Source organism: Pogona vitticeps, chromosome 2, assembly GCF_051106095.1.
Source record: "Pogona vitticeps strain Pit_001003342236 chromosome 2, PviZW2.1, whole genome shotgun sequence".
Classification (NCBI taxonomy): domain Eukaryota; kingdom Metazoa; phylum Chordata; class Lepidosauria; order Squamata; family Agamidae; genus Pogona; species Pogona vitticeps.
In genome coordinates, this window is record NC_135784.1 from 171672851 (window position 1) to 171696357 (window position 23507).

A 23507-nucleotide genomic window follows, 5' to 3' on the forward strand; every position below is an offset into this window, starting at 1 on the left:
CAGTTTTTCCTCTTTATAATCCACCCTAAAGAATAATCCGGATGTGCAGAAATGTTTCTGAAAAACTTTCTTTTTAAAAATGGGTTGGTGGTCCTAATACCGGAGCAGAATCAAACTAGATTTTAATAGGACAACTAGCAGAGAAAACACAGGCCTCAGAGAAACTAGGCCTGGGACATTCCCACCTAGTTTAGGAACATTTACAGATAATATAGAATTACAATGTAACTCTTTCACTTTGCCCAACCACCTTTGATCTAGCAGATGGCCCATCTTTGGAATGTGGGCAGGAGGAAACCAGCAATGATAGTCGAAACAATACCAGCAGGGGAGACAGAGAATGAAGGCCATATATCAGGGCCCAGGAAAGAAACATATAAATATGCCAATAGATAAGGGAAATGGATACTGATGGTATGGTTGTTGTAGGTTTTTCGGGCTCTTTGGCTGTATTCTGAAGGTTGTTCTTCCTGACAATTCGCCAGTCTCTGTGGCCGGCATCTTCAGAGGACTGTAGTAGGAACTCTGTCCATGCTCTGTTGCTGTTTGTTGGATACTTGAGTATTTATAGCTGTGGGAACAGCTTTTGTCATTTTTCAGGAGATAGGGTGATCAGCCTGTTTTTTGTTGTGATAAGGAGGAGAGATTATCTGTTACTGTGATTGATGGGTGTCATTAGCTGGTCTTTTGTGTGCAATGATCCCTGGTCCTTGTGGCTGGGTAGAGTTCGTTGACCTTTTACAGGTTGTATTTTTCAATATTGGGAGCTAGGCTGTGTTTAGTTTTAGTCCTTCTTCCTAAATGGATACTCTCTTCCTCAGACACTTAGGGGCATCTTGGGCACAGGTCAAGGGAAGATGGGGGCACAATATGCATATCTATAGGGTAACCAATAATTTAAGGTAGCTGGCATCATTTGCCGAATGGGCGGCAGGATCCAAACTTTGGGTAAAGATAACTAGGAGAATTATAATACTTTATGGCTCTTTGTTTGCATCATTATAAAAGATATGTACACTGTATTTTTGGGATCTTCTCTGCTTTTAAGAGATGTCTCGGCTGACCTTTTCTTTGTTGCTATTCAATAAAATTGGGCCTTTGGTTCAGCTGTTGCATCCATGCCTGATTCCTTACCAGAGAACTGGAACTCAGATTTGGCTGGTAACAGTCCAGTAAAAGTATTATCCATCTCCATACAACTAGGAGTGAGCCTTTTAAAAAAGTTCATGTATAATGGATGATTCCTGAATGGGGCCTCAGCTGGGCCTCAGGAATATTGGACGGGTTATGTCTGATCATTAGCCCACAACAGTCTAGTTGAGGTATATCTGTTGTTCTGTTCCAGGGTCCATGCAACTTACATGAAACTTAAAATATTTCTGCCTGTTTCTCTCCAGGTAGATACCTTGGTGATTTACAGTAGATCAGGAAGGATTTTGGAATCTTCATTTTTAAACATAATGACTCCCCCCCCTTCCTTGTATTTTATATTGCTGAAAAAAGCTTGTGTGTGCACCACATAAACTTTATTTATTTTTGATACTCAAAACAAACCTGTGGGTTCAGAATGCTTTAATTTTAAAAGCACTTGCCTTTTATATTTGCTTCCAGTGGGTAGATCTCAGGATTGGGCAGGGGGTGGGGACAGTGCAAACCTGTGATCTGACTAGTAAGCCTGCTATACCAGGCCTGTTATTAACTTCTGTGTTTATTATAGAAAGTAATATTGTGCAATTGAGCAAATCCTGTACAGTTGACTCAAGCTTGCTTATGGTCACTTGCTTGGGAGTACAGAGTTCTATGGGGCTTGCCCCCAAGTGTATTTTTGGGGGTTACAGCTTTGAAGCTCAGATGGTGTCTGTGATGAGCCAGTCCTTCTTTCTAAGCTTAAGCTTCCAGGTGTTTTAACTCTATGTGCCCTGCCCTGAACTTCTTATACAAGGTGTAGGAAATGAAGATGATAGACAAGGATCACATGGTTGTTGATTTTGGTTTTGTGGCAAAGCAAGTGGAGGGTCCCTGTGCCCTGGAGTTGCAGATTGACCTGCAGGATTTCTGTGTTGTGCTCAGAGACCTACCCACCAGCAAAGCAGCAATGGTAATACCATAAAAGCTGCAGTTCAGCAGAAGCAATGGAGAAGTTGGTAGGATACCGTTTTGCTTCGACAAACTGAAAGTAGCATGATCTACAGAAGCTTGGCATTGCAATGGAGCTGTCATGCTTATTAAGCAGCCTTGCCACAGGAAGTCCCAGCCCCGAAAGGGAAGCTGCCTTCACCGCTGCTCAAGGGGGAAGTGATGGTGTGAAGCCTGTGTGCAGCTGGAGACTTGGTGACAAAGGAGTGACACAGAAGAGGCGCCGCTCCTTGTGCTTCTGGGTGTGGCTCATGTGTGGTGCCCCAAGCCTTTTGCCTTTTTGGGGACTCGGGTTGTGACCCTTGGGGCTTCCAGGCTCTTCCTTCAAGGGATCAGCAAAGGTGCACACTAACAAGCATTTAGGGCGATGTCTCTGACCTCGGTGTACCAGCACAAGTTTGCGGAGAAGCTGACGATCCTTAATGAAAGAGGAAAGGGGGTTCTCGTCCGCATGTACAATATTAAGAAGGTAGGCATTTGTGGGACTCCACTGCTGATCTTTGGGTTTCTCAAAACAACAGACCCGTGCCTATCTCAGAGTAGAAGATGATGGGATTTGGTGGGGAGGGAGGTAGCAGTTTCCACTGCTGGCTTGAGGCAAGAGGAGATAGGCAGCTGTTAGGGCCTGGGAAGTCGGTAGCCAGAGAGCGGAACTCCAGCTTACTATTCTTAGTTTGAGGAAGTGGTAGCAGTGGTGGCGCTTCAGTAGCAAGTGGGCAGAACTCCCCTCCTGAGAGGGTGAAGTCTATGCTTGATCCCTCAAAACAAAAAAAGAAAAAAAGGGGGGAGGAGAGGTGCATAAAACTAAGGACAGTTCATGGTTTACCTTTAAATGCTTATGTATTGTTACAGGAGAAGGCCCTTGCTGGTGCCTTTGGATCTAGTGGGTTCTGTTGATTTTTGTGTATTGCTGTTCTAGGAAACAATAACTTACCCGTATTTTTCGCTCCATAAGACGCACCTTTCCATAAGACGCACCAATTTTTTAGGAGAAGAAAACAGGAAAATATAATCTGTTTTCTTAGCTCCATAAGACGCACAGACTTTCCACACCCCTGTTTTGTGGGGAAAAAGTGAGTCTTATGGTGCAAAAAATACAGTATTTCCTTTTTCAATCAAGTCATGCCAGTTTTCTTTACCTTCTAATTCCACTTCCTTGCCTTAAATCATGGGGATCAAACACTTCCCTCCCCCCTCTTCCCCCCTTTCTATCAGACAAAATGCAAAGCAAAACAAATAAACAGAAACAGCAAAAATGTTGTGGCACTTTAAAGACTAAGTACTGTATGTTAATGTGAGCTTTTGTGGACCATATCCACTTCCTCAGACAACAAAGTGAGACTTTATGACTGACATATTTATACATGGTTCTATGGCCAGGTGGGGATAAAGATAAGGAACAAAATTAAAGGAATGGGTTATGAATATAATGTGGCACTTCACATTTGATAATGATTACTTAAGAGCCTTTGATTGATACTCAGTCCTTCCAAATGGGTCTCTAGCATCTTTCTCTATATACTGTACCTTAGCTATTTCCCTTTGAAGCCTTATTTTGTAGTGTTTCTTTACCAGAACCGGGACTTTCGAATCATTTATTTAGTGTCCAGCTAGACAGAAATGTTTTGAAAGATGTTTTTGTGTATCGCTATTCCTGATGTTGGATTGATCTCCATTTGTTCTTGTGCACAGAGACTGTTCTGTTTGTCCTAGGCAGAGTTTGGAAGGGCGTTGTTGGCAAAGGATGGTATTTTAGCAGAGGAACAAGTAAAAATGTCCTTGATGTTGTGACGTTATGGGGCCTGTAATTGTGTTGCCAGAGTAGATGTGAGGACAGAGTTGGCATGGGGGTTTGCAGCAGGGACTGCTCCCCATCTCTGTATCAGTGTTGTGTAACCCATTGTGTGTCAATATTGAGACAACAAGTGTAGGGCTGTCACCAAAAGCTTAGGAGAGTAAAGTTTTCTTGTCAAGGATGTTGTGAAGAGAAGGCTAAAGCTTTGGAGGCCATCAAAACATGATAGCAAACAAAGAGCCACCAGAAGCAGCTGCTTTCCTGTGGTGGAGGTGCTGATGGAGAGCACTGGGGCTGGCTACCGCTCTGATCTGCCTAGTGGAAGTGCTTGTTGTTGTTGTTGTTGTTGTTGTTGTTGTTGTTGTGTTTGACTCTTCATGACCCCATGGACCAGAGCACGCCAGGCCCTCCTGTCTTCCACGGCCTCCCAGAGTTGGGTCAAATTCATGTTGGTCGCTTCGATGACACTGTCCAACCATCTCATCCTCTGTCGTCCCCTTCTCCTCTTGCCTTCACACTTTCCCAACATCAGCGTCTTTTCCAGGGGGTCTTCTCTTCTCATGAGATGGCCAAAGTATTGGAGCCTCAGCTTCAGGATCTGTCCTTCCAGTGAGTACTCAGGGTTGATTTCCTTTAGAATGGATAGGTTTGTTCTCTTTGCAGTCCAGGGGACTCAAGAGCCTCCTCCAGCACTACAATTCAAAAACATCAATTCTTCGGTGGTCAGCTTTCTTCGTGGTCCATTGCTCCACTTGTCAATAAAACACTTATGGCAGAAGCTTCCTAAGTTTCTGCTGCCCCTGAAGTAAACTAAATTGAAGAGTCCTGCCCAGTGTGACTCTTTTAATTGGTTCAGGAAGTGAGGAATACCTAACATAGTGGCCTTTCCCCAGAAGATTTCCTGTTACTTCATATTCATTTTCTGTTCCATGTGACTCTCTTGTGAAACTACTCATTGTGGGTTTTTAACTTTAGGGTACTCACAGAGAACAAAGTCCCGTCTCCTTGGAATCCTTGTTCCTTATACTGTATTTGTGCTCCTCAAACAGTAAATGGCAGAGCACTTAACTGGCCTCCAGTGACCAATCTGGTATACACAGACCTGAAAAGAGAACTCATTTCTTACCATTACTCTGTACTATACATATTATAAAAAAAGGAGTAACTTGTTATATTATTCATTGACATTTAAAAAGAAACACAATCTAGAGCAGGGGCCTCAAACATGCAGCCTGGGGGCCAATTGTGGCCTGCGGGAAGATAGTTTGTGGCCCCCACCTTAATATGAAAGTTTAAGGAGCGGGAGCAGCAGCAGCAGCAGCACCTACTTGGCAAGTGTGGGGCTTCCTCCCCGCCTCATAGGGGCTGGGTCCCGCCTGTCCCCCTGAAGCAACCACGCATCCAGAAGGGGAGCCCTCTCCCTGCCCGGCAGTCTTCTCCCTCAGGGGTTTGGTGCCACTGGGGCTTCTGCTTTTCGGTCTTTCTCTCTTCCCCCCCCCCCCGCTCTTCGCGGGTCACCTGGCGAGGTTGCTGCTGCTGTCACCTACTCCTCTCTGCGCTTCTCCTTCCCCCTGCCTGGCGCTCCTCTGCTCCCTGCCCAGACCTGCCACAGGAGGGGGTGCTGCTGAGAGAACAGCCTTCTTGCGCGCGCTCCCCTCCCCCTCATCTCCCTGAGCCACACTGGACAAGACCACGGCATCTTGCCAGAGCAGGAGTCAAGAAGCCCCATTAGCACTTGGGTAGGGGGGAGAGATTGCTCTGCTGATGGGGCCAGCCTTGCAGAAGGGTGCATGCAGCTGCTAGGGGCATGTGCGTGTGAATCTGTGGGCATAGAAACCCCAACGGTTTACTGCCACCCCCTCCAAGGAACCGGGGTGCCTTGTCTTCCTGCAGCATCCCTCCATTGTCCCCAACCTGCATCTAAAGAGGGCACGCTTCTTATGTGGAGAATGGTAACACGCGGGCAAGAGCAGACCACAGAGGGAAATCTTGCTCTTTCCGGGTTGTCGTCCTTGCTCGTTCGCTGCACTCGTTTTACTTCTGGCTCAAAAAATTGCAGATGGGAATCCTTACGAAAGCAAGTTCCCTACAAGGAGGAGGACTTGTGCTCTTCCCTCTCACCCATCCCTTTCCCGTTTCTGCTCACGGCCAGACGAGCAACGCACAAGCCGGGCCATCGCCAAAGACAGCCACCTTTCCCCTTCTGCCTTGCCTCTGTCCTCGGCTTTTGAATGCTCACCCAGATATAGTGTGTCTGAATAGGGAGGCTCTGTCTGCTGACTGTGGTGAATGGCTTTTGGCACATTTTCCCTCGGCAAGCTGGCCTGATCCGCTGGAGAGGCTGGTCACCCTGGGGCCCCATCCACAGCAAAAGGGTGCTCCTGCATCGGTGGCTGTGGGTCATCCTGAGTGGGCAATGGAGCCACTTCCTTGGGTCAACCCTGTTTGTCCTGCTGCAGGGCAGGGCTCTCACCTGAGGTGCTGAGGGCATGAGGAGGAGGAGGAGGGAGGGAGGATAAACGACAGCCAGTCAACGGACAGAGCCTCCCTGTTCAGACACAAAAAGCTTTAACAAAACTTTTCTTGTGGAAAATCTGATGTGGCCCAGGCTCACCCTGACTCTGCCTCCACTGGCCCCCAGGTAAATTGAGTTTGAGACCCCTGGTAGAGTCAACTGATTTAACATCTTGCTGTCCTCGGTGAAACAGCCACAGTTCAAGCTGATTCTTCAAGTTTCTGGTCTCCATCTTGGAATTTTAGTTTAAGTACAGATCTTGTGGCTTCAGTGTCCAGCCAGATAATGTTTTGGACTTTTCTGTTTCTTTCCCAGTACTATAGCCAAGACTGAGGGAAGAGTCTTTGGAGGACTTGAAACTTCACCTTTTAAATAATATTTTTTGCTTCAATAAATGTGTTTTGTTGTTGCTGTCAAGTCACCCAACAGGCTTTGTGACATATGTGTGATACTCACAAAGTGGTTTACCACTGCCCTATCAGTGAGCTACAATGGCTGTGAACCCAGGTCTTCTGAACCCAGGTCTTCTGAGTCCTAGTCTGCTGTGATCTACTGCACCACGATGGATCTCGATAATACAAGTAGTACTCAGCCATGATTTTTTTTTACTTTTTGTTGCTTTGAAAATTGTGCTGTAGGATTGACAAAAGAATGGCATAAACTTCAGCGACTGTGCTCATGATGTCTCTAAGAATGACTACAACTGCTTTAAAAAGTAACATTGACATATAACTAGAGCCGCCTAGAGTGGTCATAACGACCAATAGGCGGGATATAAATAAATAAATAAATAAATAAATAAATAAATAAATAAATAAATAAATAAATAAATAAATAAATAAATAAATAGAAAATGTTAATTCACTACACTAATATTTCTACCCAGCTTACCATCTACTAGAGAATTTCTGTAATGTAATTAGTTATATCTTTGTTAAAAAAAATAATAATTATAGGAAACAACGATACTAGTTTGAGGTACTGTTGTTACTTGTAACTCATATGACCTATCTTGACAGCAGAAATGAATCACTGAACTAAATCTTGACATTACAGAAGTTTAAGAGGACAACCTCAGGCATACTGTATGCTTCAGGTGTACCTTATCTTGACAGGCTTGTTGCTTTTTCGCCTGCATCAGGTCATACTGGGGAATGCTGCTTTTTGTCTATGGTCTACCAAGATTTTGTTTCACCATTTTGAATTTTGGTTAAATTCCTCTGTGTGGCAGAAGCAGGGTTTCACAGAGCAGAACAGCTTCAAGTTCCCCAGAATAGTCACCCCCTTTCTCTCATTAACTGGCACTTACAGTCTCAATAACTCACTCTGTGCTAATAGCAGAAAGAATAAAAACCATTTACTTATAGTTGTGAACAGATCAAGCAACAAACTGACAAACACGACTGCTTTCAGCAAAATACTTCAACAGACTAGAGAGAGGAAAAAAGCACTGAGTAGAGAGGTGGGGCTCTCTTTGAATTCAGAGACAGGGAAGTAATGATTGGTTAGTTCTGGATGGATTGACAGTCACCTCAGCCCAGAAAGGTCCCTCCCAACCAAACCTACTCCAGGCAGCATGCCAGGTTGTAAAAGAGAGTTGCAGCAGATATTTACATCAGTTTTACTCTTTTGTTTAACTATAGGGAGGGCAGAAATAACGATGCCATGGAATTCTGTACGGCTCATTCCCTATTTTAATGGCATGGGTGTTTCTCCTTTCTAAAAGAGAGAAGAGATTATCCAGAGATGAGGTAGGGCTTGAAACTGTTGTGAGAGGTCCACCAAGTGATACAATGAGTTTATGTGCATAAAGGAATGTGAACACAGCTCTTGTTATCTTTGCAGACATGCATGGATTCCCGGACCAAGCCAGCCTTCCTCAGTGAGAAAACCATGGAATCCTCCATCAAATATATCAGCAAGAAATTCCCCAACTTGGATACACGGAGCAGTACGGTGAGATGCACAGCCAGAGCTGGGGTGGGAATGACTGGCACTTGACTTAATGATGGAAACATTTTAAAACTGCCCTTCATTGTTATAGGGCAGTGTGCAGATATAAGAAAAACTAGTACTACAACAAAAAACACATATAAAAATACAGTGGTGCCTCGCTTAACGAGTGCACCGTTTAATGACGAATCTGCATAGCGATCGCTAATGCATTTCGCATACCGATCTTCGCGTTGCGATGTTTTAAAAACAGCTGATCGGCAGTTCCAAAATGGCCACTGGAAGAATAAAATGGCCGCCCGCTCCGTTTTCACACCCTGCCCTTGCTTACCGAGGCGGCGAAAATGGTGGCCGGATGGGGAATCTTCGCTTACCGGTGAGTTTTCGCCCCATAGGAACGCATTAAACAGAGTTTAATGCGTTCCTATGGGGTTTTACATTCCGTATAGTGATGTTTCTGGATAGCGACGGTAATCCTGGAATGGATTAATGTCGCTATGCGGGGCACCACTGTAAAAGAGTGGCAAATACAATCCAACAGGTATAGGCACCAGGATAACAAACAAGGAAATAGCAAAGCAAAGCTTGCTTCTTATATACTGCCCCATAATGATTCAAGCACTCTCTGGGCGGTTTACAAGTTAATTATGCAGGCTACACATTGTCTCCCTTTTTGGTGTCTAGATGGAGCTGTACTAAGAATCTACACTGAAGCTGCTCCATGTTTGCTCTTAGTGCTTTATGCGGTGTACAAGAACAGTCCAGCACAAATCCTCTCTGTTTAGGGTTTTCCTGCTGCTCATCCACTGTTGATTTTCAGGGAGACTTCAGTTTGGAGCTGATCCATTGGTATGCACTGATGACTTAAAGCTGCCTTTGGTTATTGAATCAGTGCATCTTATAATGATTTCTGTCTCAAGGTAGAAGTTACTATATTTTCTGCAATGCCCCTTTCCCAGCAAACCCATCCCCTCCATTTTGTTTGAGTCGAGTCATCTCTTATTCCTTGATTGCCATTTTTTGGACCTGTTGTCTTCCACCCTCACTGCTCCTGCCGGCCAAAGAACAGGATACAGGACATGTGTTGTTCAGTGGATTTGTAGGTATGTAGATGCACAGTTGTTGTTTTTTAAGATACTAATGTCAAAATCCATCCCTCTGTGTCCACCAGTAACCTGGAATAGATGGTGAAGTTAACAAGGACTTTACTCACCAGATTCCTCTCAAGCACTTGCCAACATGACCCAAATTCAGGACAGATCCTTAGTTTAGACCTGGCTACTTCACATTTGCTGTATCTCCTTTAGAAAAATGTGTGGTTACCTAGCAGTGTATGCTTAGGGTTGCCATAAGAGCAACCTAGTTGCTATCAAATGTGGATTAACTGTGAGTGTAGGTCTGGCTATACCCAAGGTACAGTGCTTAAAGGAGTCTAAAATGTCCCCCTCTGTAACACACATTGCAGTTGGATGCTCACAGAGAGCATTGTGACCTGATTGTGTCCACCCAGTAACCGTTGTTGTTGGTGCACCAGTCTAAGCTGGTAAAGGGGGCTCTATATGAATAAGCTTATTTTCTGGACCATTGATCCCCTTTTAAATTAGAGCAGTTGCTCATTGAGGATGGCAGCTGCCACCATATTAGCCCATTCTAGGGATGGTATCCAAGCACACTTCTTCAGAAGAAGTGTGCTTGGATACATGGAAGCTTATTTTAAAAAAATAGTCTTCTTCGGGCTACATGACTTCTAGTTTCTCTGTTGCTACAACAGACTAATGTGGCTACCTGCTGGATTACATTTTCAGTACTAGAGTGTTCCATTGTCATTTAATGTGCACAAGATTGCCTTACTCCAAAGTCAGACCATTGGGTCCCTCTCGCCAAGATTTGCCTATTCTGACCGTGATTGGTTTCCCAGCATTTCAAGGTGAGGTGGAGTCATCTGGAGCAGATAAGGAATGCAACTTTGGCATACAGGGCGTAAACAGAGCTTGTGTGGCCTTCCAGATAGTGTTGAAGTGCAACTCTGCATCAGCCCAAGCTAGCTGAGCCACTGGTGATGATCATTGACAACAGTGTTTGGAGAGCCAGGCGTTCCCCCAACCTAAGGGCGAAGCATATGCTTTGTCTCTGAGATATTGTCTCATACTGGAACTGCAGGGGAAAGTCTTGCCGTAAGTCAGCACATTTGAGGGAGGGGGCAGAGATTGAACCGCTATCATATGGTGGCCTCTATCTCTTGGTGCCTTCACCTGTTGACAAAACAAATCAATAGGAGCGGGTGGGGGAAGCAGAGCAAGAGAGACTTGGGCTGCTCACTCTAATGATGTCAGGGCATTAGCCAGAAGGTATCCATGGCACATAGGTGAGTGCCTATGCAACCCATGATGTCACAATGAGGAGTTGGGCCTGACAAGCCTAGTAATGCTGACCCTGACATTAGGCAGAGTGAATGAATCTCTTCTAGAAGTGAAGTTTGGGTCATATCAGGTCCTCATGAGATTCTCAGGCTTCCAGAGCCATCCAGGACTTTTCAGTTTATGTAGGTAGCTTCAGGACAGACTATGGCAGGGTCCTGTCAAGTAGACTGCAGGCTCAGGAGCAACAGAGGATGCTGTTCCATCAGTAGACTTGAAATAAGATCCATGGGCCAGTTCAGGCCATGGTTAAAAGGGAAATGTTCCCTAGTTATACCTCTGTGAGATTAGTGCATAAATTTCCAGTCACGTAATGCACGGCCATTATTGAAGCATTTTCCCATCCAGCAGTGTAACTGCAGAACATTTCCCCCTCACCAGGAAGCTTGCGTTATTTTGTACTGATGACAACTAACAATCCTTACTGTTATTGCTTATGTGAACGTCTCTATGAGTTCATTCCCCTTTCTCTTCTCCGCATCTTCTAAAGCTCTTGCAGCTTGTCACAGCAAACAGGGAAAGAGGAGATGGGCTAACCCGGCTTCATTTCGCCACTACAGGCATAGCTCTTCCTCCCATGCTCACCTGGCAGTCCTACAGCTATATGTCCACCCACCTCCCCGCCTTCTCGCTTTGGACAGGGCTCAAGGTCTAGAACTCTTTCTGGGCTGGGCTCCTCACCCACCTGAGATCAACCATGCAGTGGTGGTTGTGATCCACCTATCCAGCATAAGTGGATCCAGGAGGCTGTAGGGGCAGCAGGTGAGGTGTCACCCAGGTGTGGGGACAGGTGGTGGGGGGAGAGACTGGGGAAAAAAGAAAGCATGGAGCTAGCCTACCATAATGAAGGCAAGGAGTCCCTGGAAACCAGTGGAGGCTTCCGCCCCCCTCCTCTTGGCTGACCTGCATGGTGATGGAAACTGCAGTCCACCAACATTGAGCGGGCCACTTGTCTGTTGTCCTTGTTCTGTACAGATCTGTATTAATCTTAACAGGTCTATGGAAGAAGGATTTTCCACAAGTGTTGCTGTGTTCCAAATGAAACTCAACCTCGTGACATTTCCTCTTTCCCCAAGTATTAAGCATGCAAGAGCCCTGCTCTCTTTTGCATCTGGGAACAATATGAAAAAAAAAATTAAAGTTGAGGCACAACAGATAAAACCATAGCCAGCTTAATTCTGTGCAACTGAACTCAGAATGCACTCAAGCTTATTCCCTAGCAACTGCATTATGAGCTGAAGCCTTAAATGAAAACATTTTTTTTAAAAAAAGATGAACATTTTAAGAAAGGCATTGAAATAAGCTAAAGAAGCAAAACTAAAGTAACAGAAGTGTGATTTTTTAGGAACAAAAAAAACTGAGGAAAGAAAGAATGAGACAGTGAAGGAAGAGCTATCCCAGACGGAGACAGCTTAAAACTGTAATTGATCAAATAATTTAAGAGTTTGCCTTTGTTGTATTTTGGTTTGATTCTTTGTTTGATTCTTTGTTTAACTATATGTCTTTACTATTATCTTCAATAAAACACAGTAGAATGCTTTCTTAAAACTAATTAAAAGAAAAACAAACCTAACTCCAAAAAAGGATGGTGAACCGAAACAAGGACTTGATGACCAATGAATGAAGCTCGATGTACTCTATGTTCTAAAGCAGTGGTTCCCAACCGAGGTGTTCCTGGACTGCAGTTCCCAGAAATCCTGGCCAGCACAGCTGGTGAAGGCTTCTGGGAACTGCAGTCCAAGAACACTTGAGTTGCCCAAGGTTGGGAACCAGCGTCCTAAAGGGATAAGGAAGGAAATTGAGTCCAATGTTGTTATCTACTAAATGTTCCATTTATCAATGTCCTTGTTTGTTTTTTCTTTAAAGCAACATTTGGGTCCTGTGCACAAAGAGAAAGCAGATATTTTCCGGGCGCTTGGTGCTTATTATCACACCTTTGTGGATGTAATGGAATTCCGGGTGAGTGCTAGCTGGGTGAAGCCCTATTGCTATGTGGACTGTTACTTTCAGTTTGCTGTCTTCTGGTTTGGGAAACGTTTGCATTCTTCTGAAAAATGGAGAGAACAGCAGACAATCTGCATCTGTAGTGTGTCTTGACCATGTGCTTCAGTGACACTGATCATTGCTTCCTTTCTTTACAGTTCTATATACAGTACAGTACTCTCAATGGGTATATGTAAAATATTTGGGAATATGTGGTGCAAAATTTACTGAGTGCCTACACATGTTTGTTATTTTAGGGCAGGAGAAAGCAAAGTGTAGCTCCAGGGCTCCCAATACAGTCCCCAAGCACCTCATCAGCCCTTCCCACCCAGATCTCCCCCTGCCCATTTTCCACCTCAAATGCAAATTTTACTCTCTCTGTTATCCCACTAAACATGAATGTGCTCCACATTGCCTGTTTTTAGGCTTTAAAAAACCTTTAAAAAAAACAACCCAAACTAATATCTGGCCCTTGGAGAGGCAAGGTAAATTCTGCCATTTTATATCTGTCGAGTAGAATTCCCTGGTTCCATTTTTGAATACCTCAGATGGTTGAGTGGAATATGGCTAGAGTCCCAGGCTGTTATCAGGGTGTGTATGGAGCAGCTATATTTAACCTCTGAATTCTGCCCCTAAATGTTGGAACGGTTAGCCAAGCACGCTTCCCCCTTTGGAAAGAAATCATGTTCATATTTCCCTTTCTAAGAAAATAGGAAAATAGTAATTGTTAGAGAAATGCATAGAGATGGGAAAGACTGTAATGTCTCCTGGTTCAAAGCGAACTATGGTATAGATGTAAGGAGCCATGACAGCTTCCTTGAGAACAAAGAAAATATATGTCTCCCTGGTCCTCTCCTAGTGAGGACCATGAAGGAAATATGAGAAAGAAGGGATCTCAGCAACCCTAAGAATATCACACTCTAGATAGAAGGAAGGTCACCTTAAGTCAGAGAAGGTATAAGACAGAATGAGCCTCCCCTCCCCCCCCCCCCCCCCCCGGTCTTCCTGCTTCTCCCTATGCAAAGAGAGGCATCTGCTTCAGGGTGAGCCAAAGGGCACCCAGGTAGGCCCAAGAGGGCTCAGGAGGTAACAAGAGGGTCAGACTAAACCTTTAATAGTCTAATAGCTTCTGCCTGGCAGAGAGCAAGATAGGACTAACCTCCTCCTGTTTCATGTACAGAAGCTCTGCATCTGACTCTAATGTCAACACTCACAACAAGAGAGCATCTTTCACCCTGCCTGACAGCTCCATCTCATTTGGGAGTTGGAAGACAGGCCGTACGATATATACAGTTCTGTCCCAAGAGGGAAAGAATGGTCTCAAGAGAGGGCAGGGTGGCTTATTAGTAATGCCCTGTGTGCTGCCCCGTGGGCTGCCTGAGGCTTTTGCTCCGTTTTATCTAACAGGAGGCCCTGACCTCGTTGTTCCTTTTTGTTACAAGGATAGGGAATAATTTCCTGTTTAATGCTATCTTCCAACTTCGCCCTTGTATGACACAGATTCCTCCAACCATACAGTCGGTCTGTGCAATGGAAGACTTCCTTTCCTCTTATCTTCTTGACCCTGCCGACTTGTAATTAACACACTGGACAGCCTTTAGCAAATTCGGTACATTTAGTTTGGTAGCATTATAATATAGATATTACATCTACTCCAAATGATAAAAAGGTTATGCAAAAATATGCAGCATGACTGTGCCTCTGCAGTGTTAATCCTGTTCAGAATGAAAACAGAATATAGAACCGAGTATGCCAAAATAGAAAAAAAATGGGAGAAAAAAGTTCCATTGCGGTTCTAAGTTTATTTGTTATTATTTCTTTGCAGAGAACATTTGCTAAATAAACCAAGCTAGCAGCCAGATAAATAATTTTGACACATTCCTGAGCTAGTTTCCCAAGAATTGAGGGAACCATTCTTTTTAAAAGGGAAAAAAAAAAAGAAATACAAAGTGTTTATTTACGATTTAACACTACACAGGGTTTACAGCTGAATAAGTAATCAACTAGATCTTTAACATTTGAGAACAGAAAAACAAACATTTGTCAATGTCATCACAGCAGTCTGTAGCAAAATTGGAGATGCTTCAGAGAAAGATGGTGGGAAAGGAAAGCTTTCATATTTGAGTTGACACTTTGGGCCTGTTTGGCATGAGGTGGTTATTCCTATGAATAGAAGCCTGGATTGTTTGGAAAATGAAGGAAATGCAAGGAGGGAAGGGATGTGAAGGAGGGGGCAATGTTAGGGTATACATGTTTTATGCTTTCATGTTTCCCTTCTTATAATATACTTAGCATGACCATTAGTCTGGGCCTAGTGAAGATAGAGAATTCAAGGCGTGGGGTCCAGAAACCAGGACTCTTAACAAAAATGTTGAAGATGATCCCGTTCTTTTACAATAGCGTCACTAACACTCACTTTCTCCTTTAGGACCATGTTTACGAACTGTTGAACACCATTGATGCCAGCCAGTGCTACTTTGACATTGTGAGTGCCTTTTGAGTAGCATAGGGAAGTGACATCTTGTTTGTTTGTTCAAAAGACCACGGGCAATTTCCTTTGAGCACAAGAAAAGCATTTAATTGCTGTAATTGATACAAATTGCAAACATGATGATCTGCTCTTGTTGTGACGCTAGACAGCAGACAGCCAAGAAGCATAGGACAGCAGACAAAAAGTCATAGGCTGTACAGCAAGGCATCAGCAACAGGGTTCTGGATAATGATCAGGGTTTGGAACAAGACAAGAATCCATGTTCAGACAAACCCGTGGTCCTGGGCCAAGCAGAAAGCCATCCAGAGCTCAACTGAAGGCACCGGCCAGCTGGGAAATGCATTTTGCTGCAGCATTTGGTCCATTGGTTCTCCCTGAGAGGAAATGCTTTCCTTCCAGGAGGCTTCATCCCCTTCAAGATGACCTTCCTTGCAGCATGTTACCCAATGGTTTCTATTCAGGCTTCAGCCTTTATCATGCAGTATTCTCCTTGGCTGCGAGTCAATCCACCTTCCTCCTCTGACTCAGGCACTAAGCTTCTGGAGCTTTAGGTTCTGAGGGGGGTGTCTAGGGTCTACAGACTCCAATAGTTCCTTCTGTTTTCAGGGATGAGTTTTAGCTTATTCTCACTGGTGGTCTTGTACAGGAGGGTTATGCCCTTCGCAAAAGGGATGTGCCATCAGCTCCAACAGGGAGGGAGAAAGCTGAATTCTTATTTTCAGTCCTTCCTCTGGGTGGGAAAACCCAGCTTTAGCCAACCTGGTCAATGGTGAGGTTGGTGGATGTTGCCGTTAAAAACATCTGGGGAGCCATACGTTCCCCTTCCAGGAAAGCCCTAAACAGTACACTGTGAGGGAAGTGCAACCTCAGAGAACAGGTCACAATGCAAACCCCCATGGGTCATTAATAAAATGTGATTGAACAGAATGTCTGTGGTTACACAAGGCTAGTCAAGGCTAAGTTTTTTTTTGTCTTTTCTGTCCCCATTCCATTTTAAAAAATTTTCTACAGCATATCAATTATGATTTCACCAAGAATTACCTGGACCTCATTGTCACTTATGCATCCGTCATCTTACTCCTTTCCCGTATTGATGACCGCAAAGCCCTGATTGGCCTATATCACTGTACCCATGAGATGATCCATGGAACCAGGTTGGAGTCCACTTATTTATTATTAATATTGTATTTATTATTTTAGAGCACTTATAAGCTGGCTTTTAGAAGGCGTGCCCAAGTCAATATGCAGTCACAATACATAGCCTGTATTAACTTAGGCATGTGCTTCCATTTGTGACTACATGGCAAGACCATGAAACCTAGGCACCTGAAATTTTAGCCTGTATTCAAAAAGGACCCTAGGGAAATTTATCTTTGTATTGTCTGTTTTTCAAAATGGATTAAATAATTTTAGTTAATTTATTCATGTCTATGACTGCAGTACTGCCTTTAGTCACTGTGTGACAGAACTCCCTAATCATCAGAGAGGAAGCTACAGCCAGACTTTGTGTAGGCATTTCTTCAAAGGACTTCTAGGCTGCTCTGCAGGGGGCAGAGTCTGACCCAAGGAGTGGCTTCCTTCTGCCATTTTGAGGATAGGTGGCTCCCACTTGGTCTATGAGTTACTAGAGGCCCAGAGGCAAGGAAATGAAGGTAACGTGTCGGGCACAATCCTGGCTTCACTTTTGCAGGGCCTTCAGATCCATAAAAAATTTAAGTGAGAAGGGAGGGAAAATGTCCTGCTTGCTAGAAAATGGGAAGAAGAATGTGAGCAGATAGAAAGTCTGAAGGAGCATTGGAATCAGGGGAGAAGACGATAAACGCAGTGAGAGAAAAGAAAGAACAGAGGAAAGAAATGCTGTGTAGGGTGGATGAGGGAGGAGAAGCATCAGTAGGTAGGAGGAAGGGGAACATCACTGGGTGAGATGGGGACCAGCCTGTTTATGACCCATGAAAAGCTGGCATTCCACTTGTAAATGATACAGAAATTAATAGCAACAATTTGAAATGTAAAATGAACACTTCAAACCTGATAGTACCATGTATACAACAGCCATCTAGTAGTCCACTCCCTTGTTCAGAGATGGCATCCCTGGAAGTCCCTGCCTGTTTTTACTTGATGGTTATTAGAAAGTGATGCTATAAGATCTCTAAGCTGGAGTACTTAGCTACTCTTGTTTATCTTGTTCTAGGTATAGGGGCCTCTTCCTAGATGGCTGTTCCCTGCCATTTTGTAAATAGTTCACATTTGCTTTCTCCCTTGGTTCTGAGCTGTGAAGTACAGCCAGTGGTTCCCAACCTTGGTCTCCAGATGTTCTTGGACTGCAGTTCCCAGAAGCCTTCACCATTAGTTGTGCTGGCTAGGATTTCTGGGAGTTGTAGTTCAAGAACATTGGGGGACCCAACGTTGGCTACGTAATAAAAGGCCAGCCTTCCCCCTTCTTGCATGACTATCTCTTCTCTGCAAGACTATCTTCCCATTTCTTTAGGCAGAGCCGGGGAATTTGTCTGGCTCTCTAGATGTTGATGAACTGCTTCTCCCATCATCTTTCAGCACTAGCCAGGCTTGCACAGTTTGATGGCAGTAGCAAATCATTGAGAGCTGGAAAGCAGTGGTGCTTCCCTAGAATTGTGTTAGCCAGGACATTGCACCATACATAGTGGGACTTTCTCTGACTTGATGCTAGGGGTGCAATCCTAGCAATGGAATTATGGACGTTAGAGATTAGAGGAAACCCCAGTTTGGGCCATTTCTGGCATTAACTATAAAACATGCATGTATGCCCATGCATTTTTTTGTTTGTCCACCTGATTGTTAATCTTGCTTCCACATGTTTTTCAGACTTGTTTTCAACAGATTTTTTTTTAAAAATATTTTATCATTGTTTTCTGATTTTAACTATTGGTATTCTTGCATCTTTATTGTAAACCATTTTGGGAATTGTGTTTTAAAGTGAAAATGGGTCTAAATAAATATAAATGTGTGCACCTGTGTGGCACAATGGTTAAACCGCAGCATTGCAGTGAAGACTGCTCATGACCCGAGTTCAATCCTGACGGGCTCAGGTAGATAACCCGAGGTTGAGTCACCCTTCCATCCTTCCCACATTGATAATTTGGGTACCCAGTTTGCTGGAGGCAGGGAATGTCTACCCTGCGTAATTAAATTATAAACAGCCCAGATAAAACTTTAAACACTGCGGGGCAGGATAGAAGCAGCACATTTTGCTTTTAATAGACTTTACAAAAATAAATAAAACATTATTGTTGGATTTGTGCTAGTACAACTGTACTACCTGAGAAAAATACATCTTTAATTGGGGCTGATAGAAAAATGGATGTAGTTCTTTGGAGGGCAGGTTCTTGAGACTAGGTCCCAGGAGGTCTGTGGCTGTGCTTTCGCTTTGAAAAGGCTGTGTGCTCTCAGAGGTGGAGGAGGACAGATCTGAATGAACAGCCAATACCTCTGACAACTCTCTGTTTATCTGGCTTCAGCGATGCCAGCTACCCCCGGTTGGGTCAGATGATCCTAGAGTACGACAATGCCTTGCGCAAGCTGATGGAGGAGTTCGGACCCCATACCAAGGTGAGATTTGTGTGTGTGTGTGTGTGAGAGAGAGAGCTTTTCCAGTTGGATTTGGCAGTTAGCCCTGTCCTAGGATGACTGGTTTGTGGATTTATCACCCATGAAGAAATGGGGTGAGCTCGTCTACAAAATAGGATTGTGCTGCAGCCTACCTTCATTTTTGCAGTGGTGTGTCAGATTTGGATAGGTGGCTGTAATCCTCACACCCATCCACCCTCGAGTTGCATGATCCTGTTCTGTAGGCTGGAACATCCGCGAGAAGCCTGCGAGTCTTGTCTTAAACTTGTCTGTATGGCCTTTTTCAAAAAAATCTTAATATCCACGGTGTGTAGAAAAGCAGCACAGTCGTATTTTGAGAAATGTATGCGGGGTGGAATTCTGATAGTGATCGGGGTGGTTGGAGTTGGAGGAAAAGGAAGATGGAGGAGCCAGCAAGCCACAACACTGGACACTTTTGTGCAGGACTTGGTAACCTCGTGCCCTTCAGTTGGGTTGGGCGACGCCTCCTATCAGCCCCAGGCAACATGGTCAGGGATTCTGAGAGCTGTAGTCCAAAAGTTCCAGATGTTTTTTTATTCTTGCCCTGGCTGGTTTGTACAGGAACATCACCTCCTTATGTAGGTCCATTGAGGGGAAATGAAATTATTTTAAGCCAAAAGGGGATAATAACCTTTTCATGCAGGAATGAGATAAGTATATCTCAGAGTTTGGAAACAATGAGATGCAAGTGACTTAATTAAGTGGAATTAGTTACATTTCAGGAAATGTGGGTACAATCAAGTTACATTTTAAAAATAGAGCTGAACACATTTTATTGATGTAATGAGTAATGTTTTTCTAGTTACTTATCAATTATTACTGCTAATAATTGTTCAAGGTTTCCATCATTCCCGTATAAGTCTTAAGTGTTCCCCTCCCCAAAGTGCCAGAAAATTATGGCAGAGCAATGAACAGCACAAATGTAAAAAGTTGCATCTCCAACCTTGGATTGGCTGTCAGCAAGGATTTTCCTTTCAACTGCTGTAAGAGGATTCCAATAGCTTTTAAAAAGTAACTTTACTAGCTCTGATACGCCCCCCCAAAAAAACCCCTGGACCTGTTGTTCCTTCTGCTGCTAACAGTCTCCTCTTGCCAGGCGGTGAGCAGTGCCCTTCTTTCACTGCACTTCCTCTTTGCCCGTCGAAACCACTCAGCTGACCAGTGGCGGAGTGACCAACTCTTCAGTCTGATTAGCAACCCTGCAGGCATGATTGCTCCTGCCAATTCAGACACGGTAAGTATGTTGGTGAGTAAATGAGACACAGCCCCTCCTCTACCCCTCTAGGACAGCCACACTCACATCGTAGAAAAGGCAGGTTACATGTTTTGAATGAGCAAAGATAATGGAGGAAAGCTCACGTTGCTGATGCTATAAATCTATACCTTTTAGTGGGAAAATCCAGTGTTTCCCGGCATGCAGTGCAGGTTCAAGCAGAAGGACAGGCCATGACAGCCTTATCAGAGCTTAAAAGAAATACGTTCTAAGCTGCATAGCTACAAATAATGAGATATACTTTTTTCTCTTTCAGTAAGAAGAGCATAATGGAAACACTTTTGAATATGGACATAACAGCTGAAATCCTCTTTGCACTGTTATGCAAAAGGGGTCGTTTTTGGAGGTGAATTTCTTCAAGTTATGAAATCTCAACTTGATTCAATTTACCTCCCAAAGTTATGCCTTCTAGGTAACAGTGCAGCAAGATTTCAACCAAGGAATGGGAGTGATATCATCTTATTGATATAATGTGTAATATGTTCCGAATATTCTTAAGTTTGTTTTTTAAAAAGGCATTATAAAGGATTTTTAACAAGAAATGTTAACACTTTACCTCGTTTTCTTATCAGTCCTTAGTTTTTTTAAAAAAAAACAAAAACAAAATAAGAAATGGGAAGTTATGATAGAGCAGCAGGAAACACACTGAATAACATGTTACTTCTCAAATATTCCACTGAATAAAAGCAACAAATCACTCTCTCAACACTATAATAAGTAACATTATATAAATAATTTTTAAAGCAACTTTCCAAACTCCAGATGTTTCACTTCCATAAAAGATCTGATTCTCTGGGCTTTCAAACTAGAGTTTCAGCAAAGGATGATCAGAACGTACGGATGTTCCACTAAGCGATCCCATGGGTACATAGCAAGGCCTTGTTACTTTTGGCTGTGTATGAGAATCCATTGCACAAAAAGCTGGGTGGGAGGGTGGACAAAGGCAGCGGGGACTGGGAAGAAGAAGGATAATCTTGGACATACGTAGACAAATCTGTTTTTCTCTGTGCTTCCTTCCTAGATGGCTTGTGAATACCTTTCCCTGGAGGTTCTTGAGCGATGGATTGTGAGTAAGTCACCACGTTGTTCTTTGGGATACCTTTAGGCTGGAGGGGATCCATGCTAGGATCGCCAGCCTGAACACTTTGGCTTTATTTGGGAAGGCCCCACATTTGCCCAACGTTGCCCCATTTGCCATAGCTCAAAACTCGTCTCCTTTGTTTCCCTGCCCTGCCACTGATGTTGACCTTTTCCTCTTGCAGTTGGCTTCTTGCTCTGCCACGGCTGCCTGGGTTCTACACAGAACTGCCTGGATCTGTGGCGGGCAGCTCTCCGTGGCTCACTCTACATCAGCCTAGTTCGAGATGAAGTGCTCCCTATTCACAAGGTTACGGAAGAGGCCTTCGGTGGCCTCAAAGGGTAAGCTGCATGGAAAGGAGTCCTTGAGGTAATCATGCCATGTGGTTTAGAGCAGAGCTGGAAAAGCCACGGCCCTGCAAGTATTATTGACTACACCCCACAGAATTCCCCACCACTGGCCTTGCTGGCTGAGACCTTCCAGGAGTTGAAGTCCAAAACATAGCCCACCCTGGACATTGACACATTTCCCTCTCTTTTTTTAATCCAGAGGAGGGCAGGTCCTTGTTAGGGTGTCTTGAGAGGGTTTCCTTTGTGTAGGGAATGCAAAATTTGACAGAATCAGGAGCAGAGTCAAGGCCACATGCATTCATTGAAATCCAGTGGTGAGTCACAACTGGAGTAGGCCCACTGAATCCATGGGGGTTGACTCACCAAATCCTCACTGATTCAATGGGCCCATTTGAGTTGTGACTTACTACTGGATTTCAGCTCTTAAGATTCGTTCTTCTACCCTAGTGTTCCAGGTACAGAAAATGATGGGCCCACCTACACAAGCGTTTTCCAACCCAGTGCCTTCTAGCTGGTCATCTGAGGGTGATAGGAGTTGCCCTCCCACTGCTCTGGAGGGTCCCAGGTTGAGGAAGGCTGACTAGGTCAGTGTTGCTCTTACTGAATTGATAGCAGCTCCTTAAACCTTCCTCAGACATTGTTCCTCAAATCCTTTTAACTTAGTGGGGAGATGACGGGCATTGGAAAGGGTGCTTTCTGGTGCAGGAAACATCTCTTGTGCCGTTTGCATGGACTACAGCATCAACTGTCTCCTCTCCTCCAAAGCACTGCAGAAGCCCAAGAATCTTTGGCACAACCATTTCGAAGGCAAGGATTTCCAACGTGCCATTGTCTTTTCATTCCCCCACCACTAGCCCTGGTTCTCTCCCCCTTACCAAGCAGGCCAAACAATGCAACCCCGCATACTTTGGAGGGCTTTGAACTGTGACCTCTTCTTCCTCTCCCTCTCTTTCTGTCTAGTTATGGAAAACGCATAGCTGATGCCAAAGAGTGTAAAGAATATGCAGTGACGCACAGGTGAGAAGGCACCTTCCCCACCACTCCCCTCCTTCCTCTTGTCTGCCGCCTTCCTGCCCTTGGTCTGCTTTGCCAATCCCAGGGATTGATCTGCAAGCTTGCCAGGCCTCTAATCTGCTTCCAACTTCCTTTTGCAGCCTCGTGTTTTCTTTCTTCTCTGATATTTTGTTTCCAAGTCCCGTTTTGATGACTTCCATCATGTCCCTGTTTCCAAACTGTTCTGCTTCATAAAATCGGTGGTATTAGGACTGTAAGAGAATGCCCTGAGTATGCTCTAAGCTGGGAATCCCCTGGAGGTTTGCACCATTGAGCTAACTGGGATTTCCTTCTGAGGAAACATGGATAGCAGGGATGTGCGCTCCTGATTCCCCCCCCCACCTCCAAACCCTCTGTGGGCTGAATTATGTTGAGGAATATAGGTGACTTTGTGGCCCTGACTTTGTGGCTGAGGCCATGACTTTAAAAGAAGGTAAAACGCTCCCCATGAATCTTACCTTACGCATTTAAAGCATGCTTTTTATATTCCTGCAGCTTAATTTCACTGGGGTGGGGTGGGTAGGACTTGATGTCTCCAGAATCATAGAAAGGGGGGAGGGTGTCTGCAGGTGGCCCAATGACCACATTTTGTGCACTGCTGATATATTGGAACACGAACATTTCTAAAGGAGTGGGCAAACTTTCAGACTGACACAACATATTTATACTAACTGGGAAGATTGGAGCTCTTGGTAACTTGGAAAGCTAGCCTGTTCTTCGAAGCTAGGAAAAAGAGATCAGCTTCCCTCTTTGGACCCAGGACAGCAACAGCTCCTTCTGGGCTGATTTGCTTGGCAAGGGGAATCATGTGCTTCTCTGTTCGTAATGCACGTTCCTGA

At 44.3% G+C, this 23507-nt stretch overlaps 1 protein-coding gene across 4 annotated transcripts in view; it reads left to right on the plus strand.

Moving 5' to 3' along the window:
* NCKAP1L (NCK associated protein 1 like) overlaps positions 1 to 23507 on the plus strand; it is a 97041-nt gene that overhangs the window by 2721 nt on the left and 70813 nt on the right. For 2 of the 4 annotated variants that reach the window (XM_020778911.3, XM_072991238.2), the window contains exons 1-10: positions 2154 to 2605; positions 8292 to 8402; positions 12683 to 12775; positions 15228 to 15284; positions 16302 to 16444; positions 18785 to 18875; positions 20011 to 20148; positions 21209 to 21257; positions 21450 to 21606; positions 22576 to 22632. In XM_020778911.3, coding sequence (XP_020634570.3) covers positions 2504 to 2605; positions 8292 to 8402; positions 12683 to 12775; positions 15228 to 15284; positions 16302 to 16444; positions 18785 to 18875; positions 20011 to 20148; positions 21209 to 21257; positions 21450 to 21606; positions 22576 to 22632 — 998 coding nt within the window. In that variant the 5' untranslated portion in view covers positions 2154 to 2503. Of the gene's footprint in view, positions 1 to 2153; positions 2606 to 6310; positions 8198 to 8291; positions 8403 to 12682; positions 12776 to 15227; positions 15285 to 16301; positions 16445 to 18784; positions 18876 to 20010; positions 20149 to 21208; positions 21258 to 21449; positions 21607 to 22575; positions 22633 to 23507 lie in introns of those variants that run through there. The other 2 variants (XM_072991237.2, XM_020778918.3) reach the window with 2 other exon arrangements.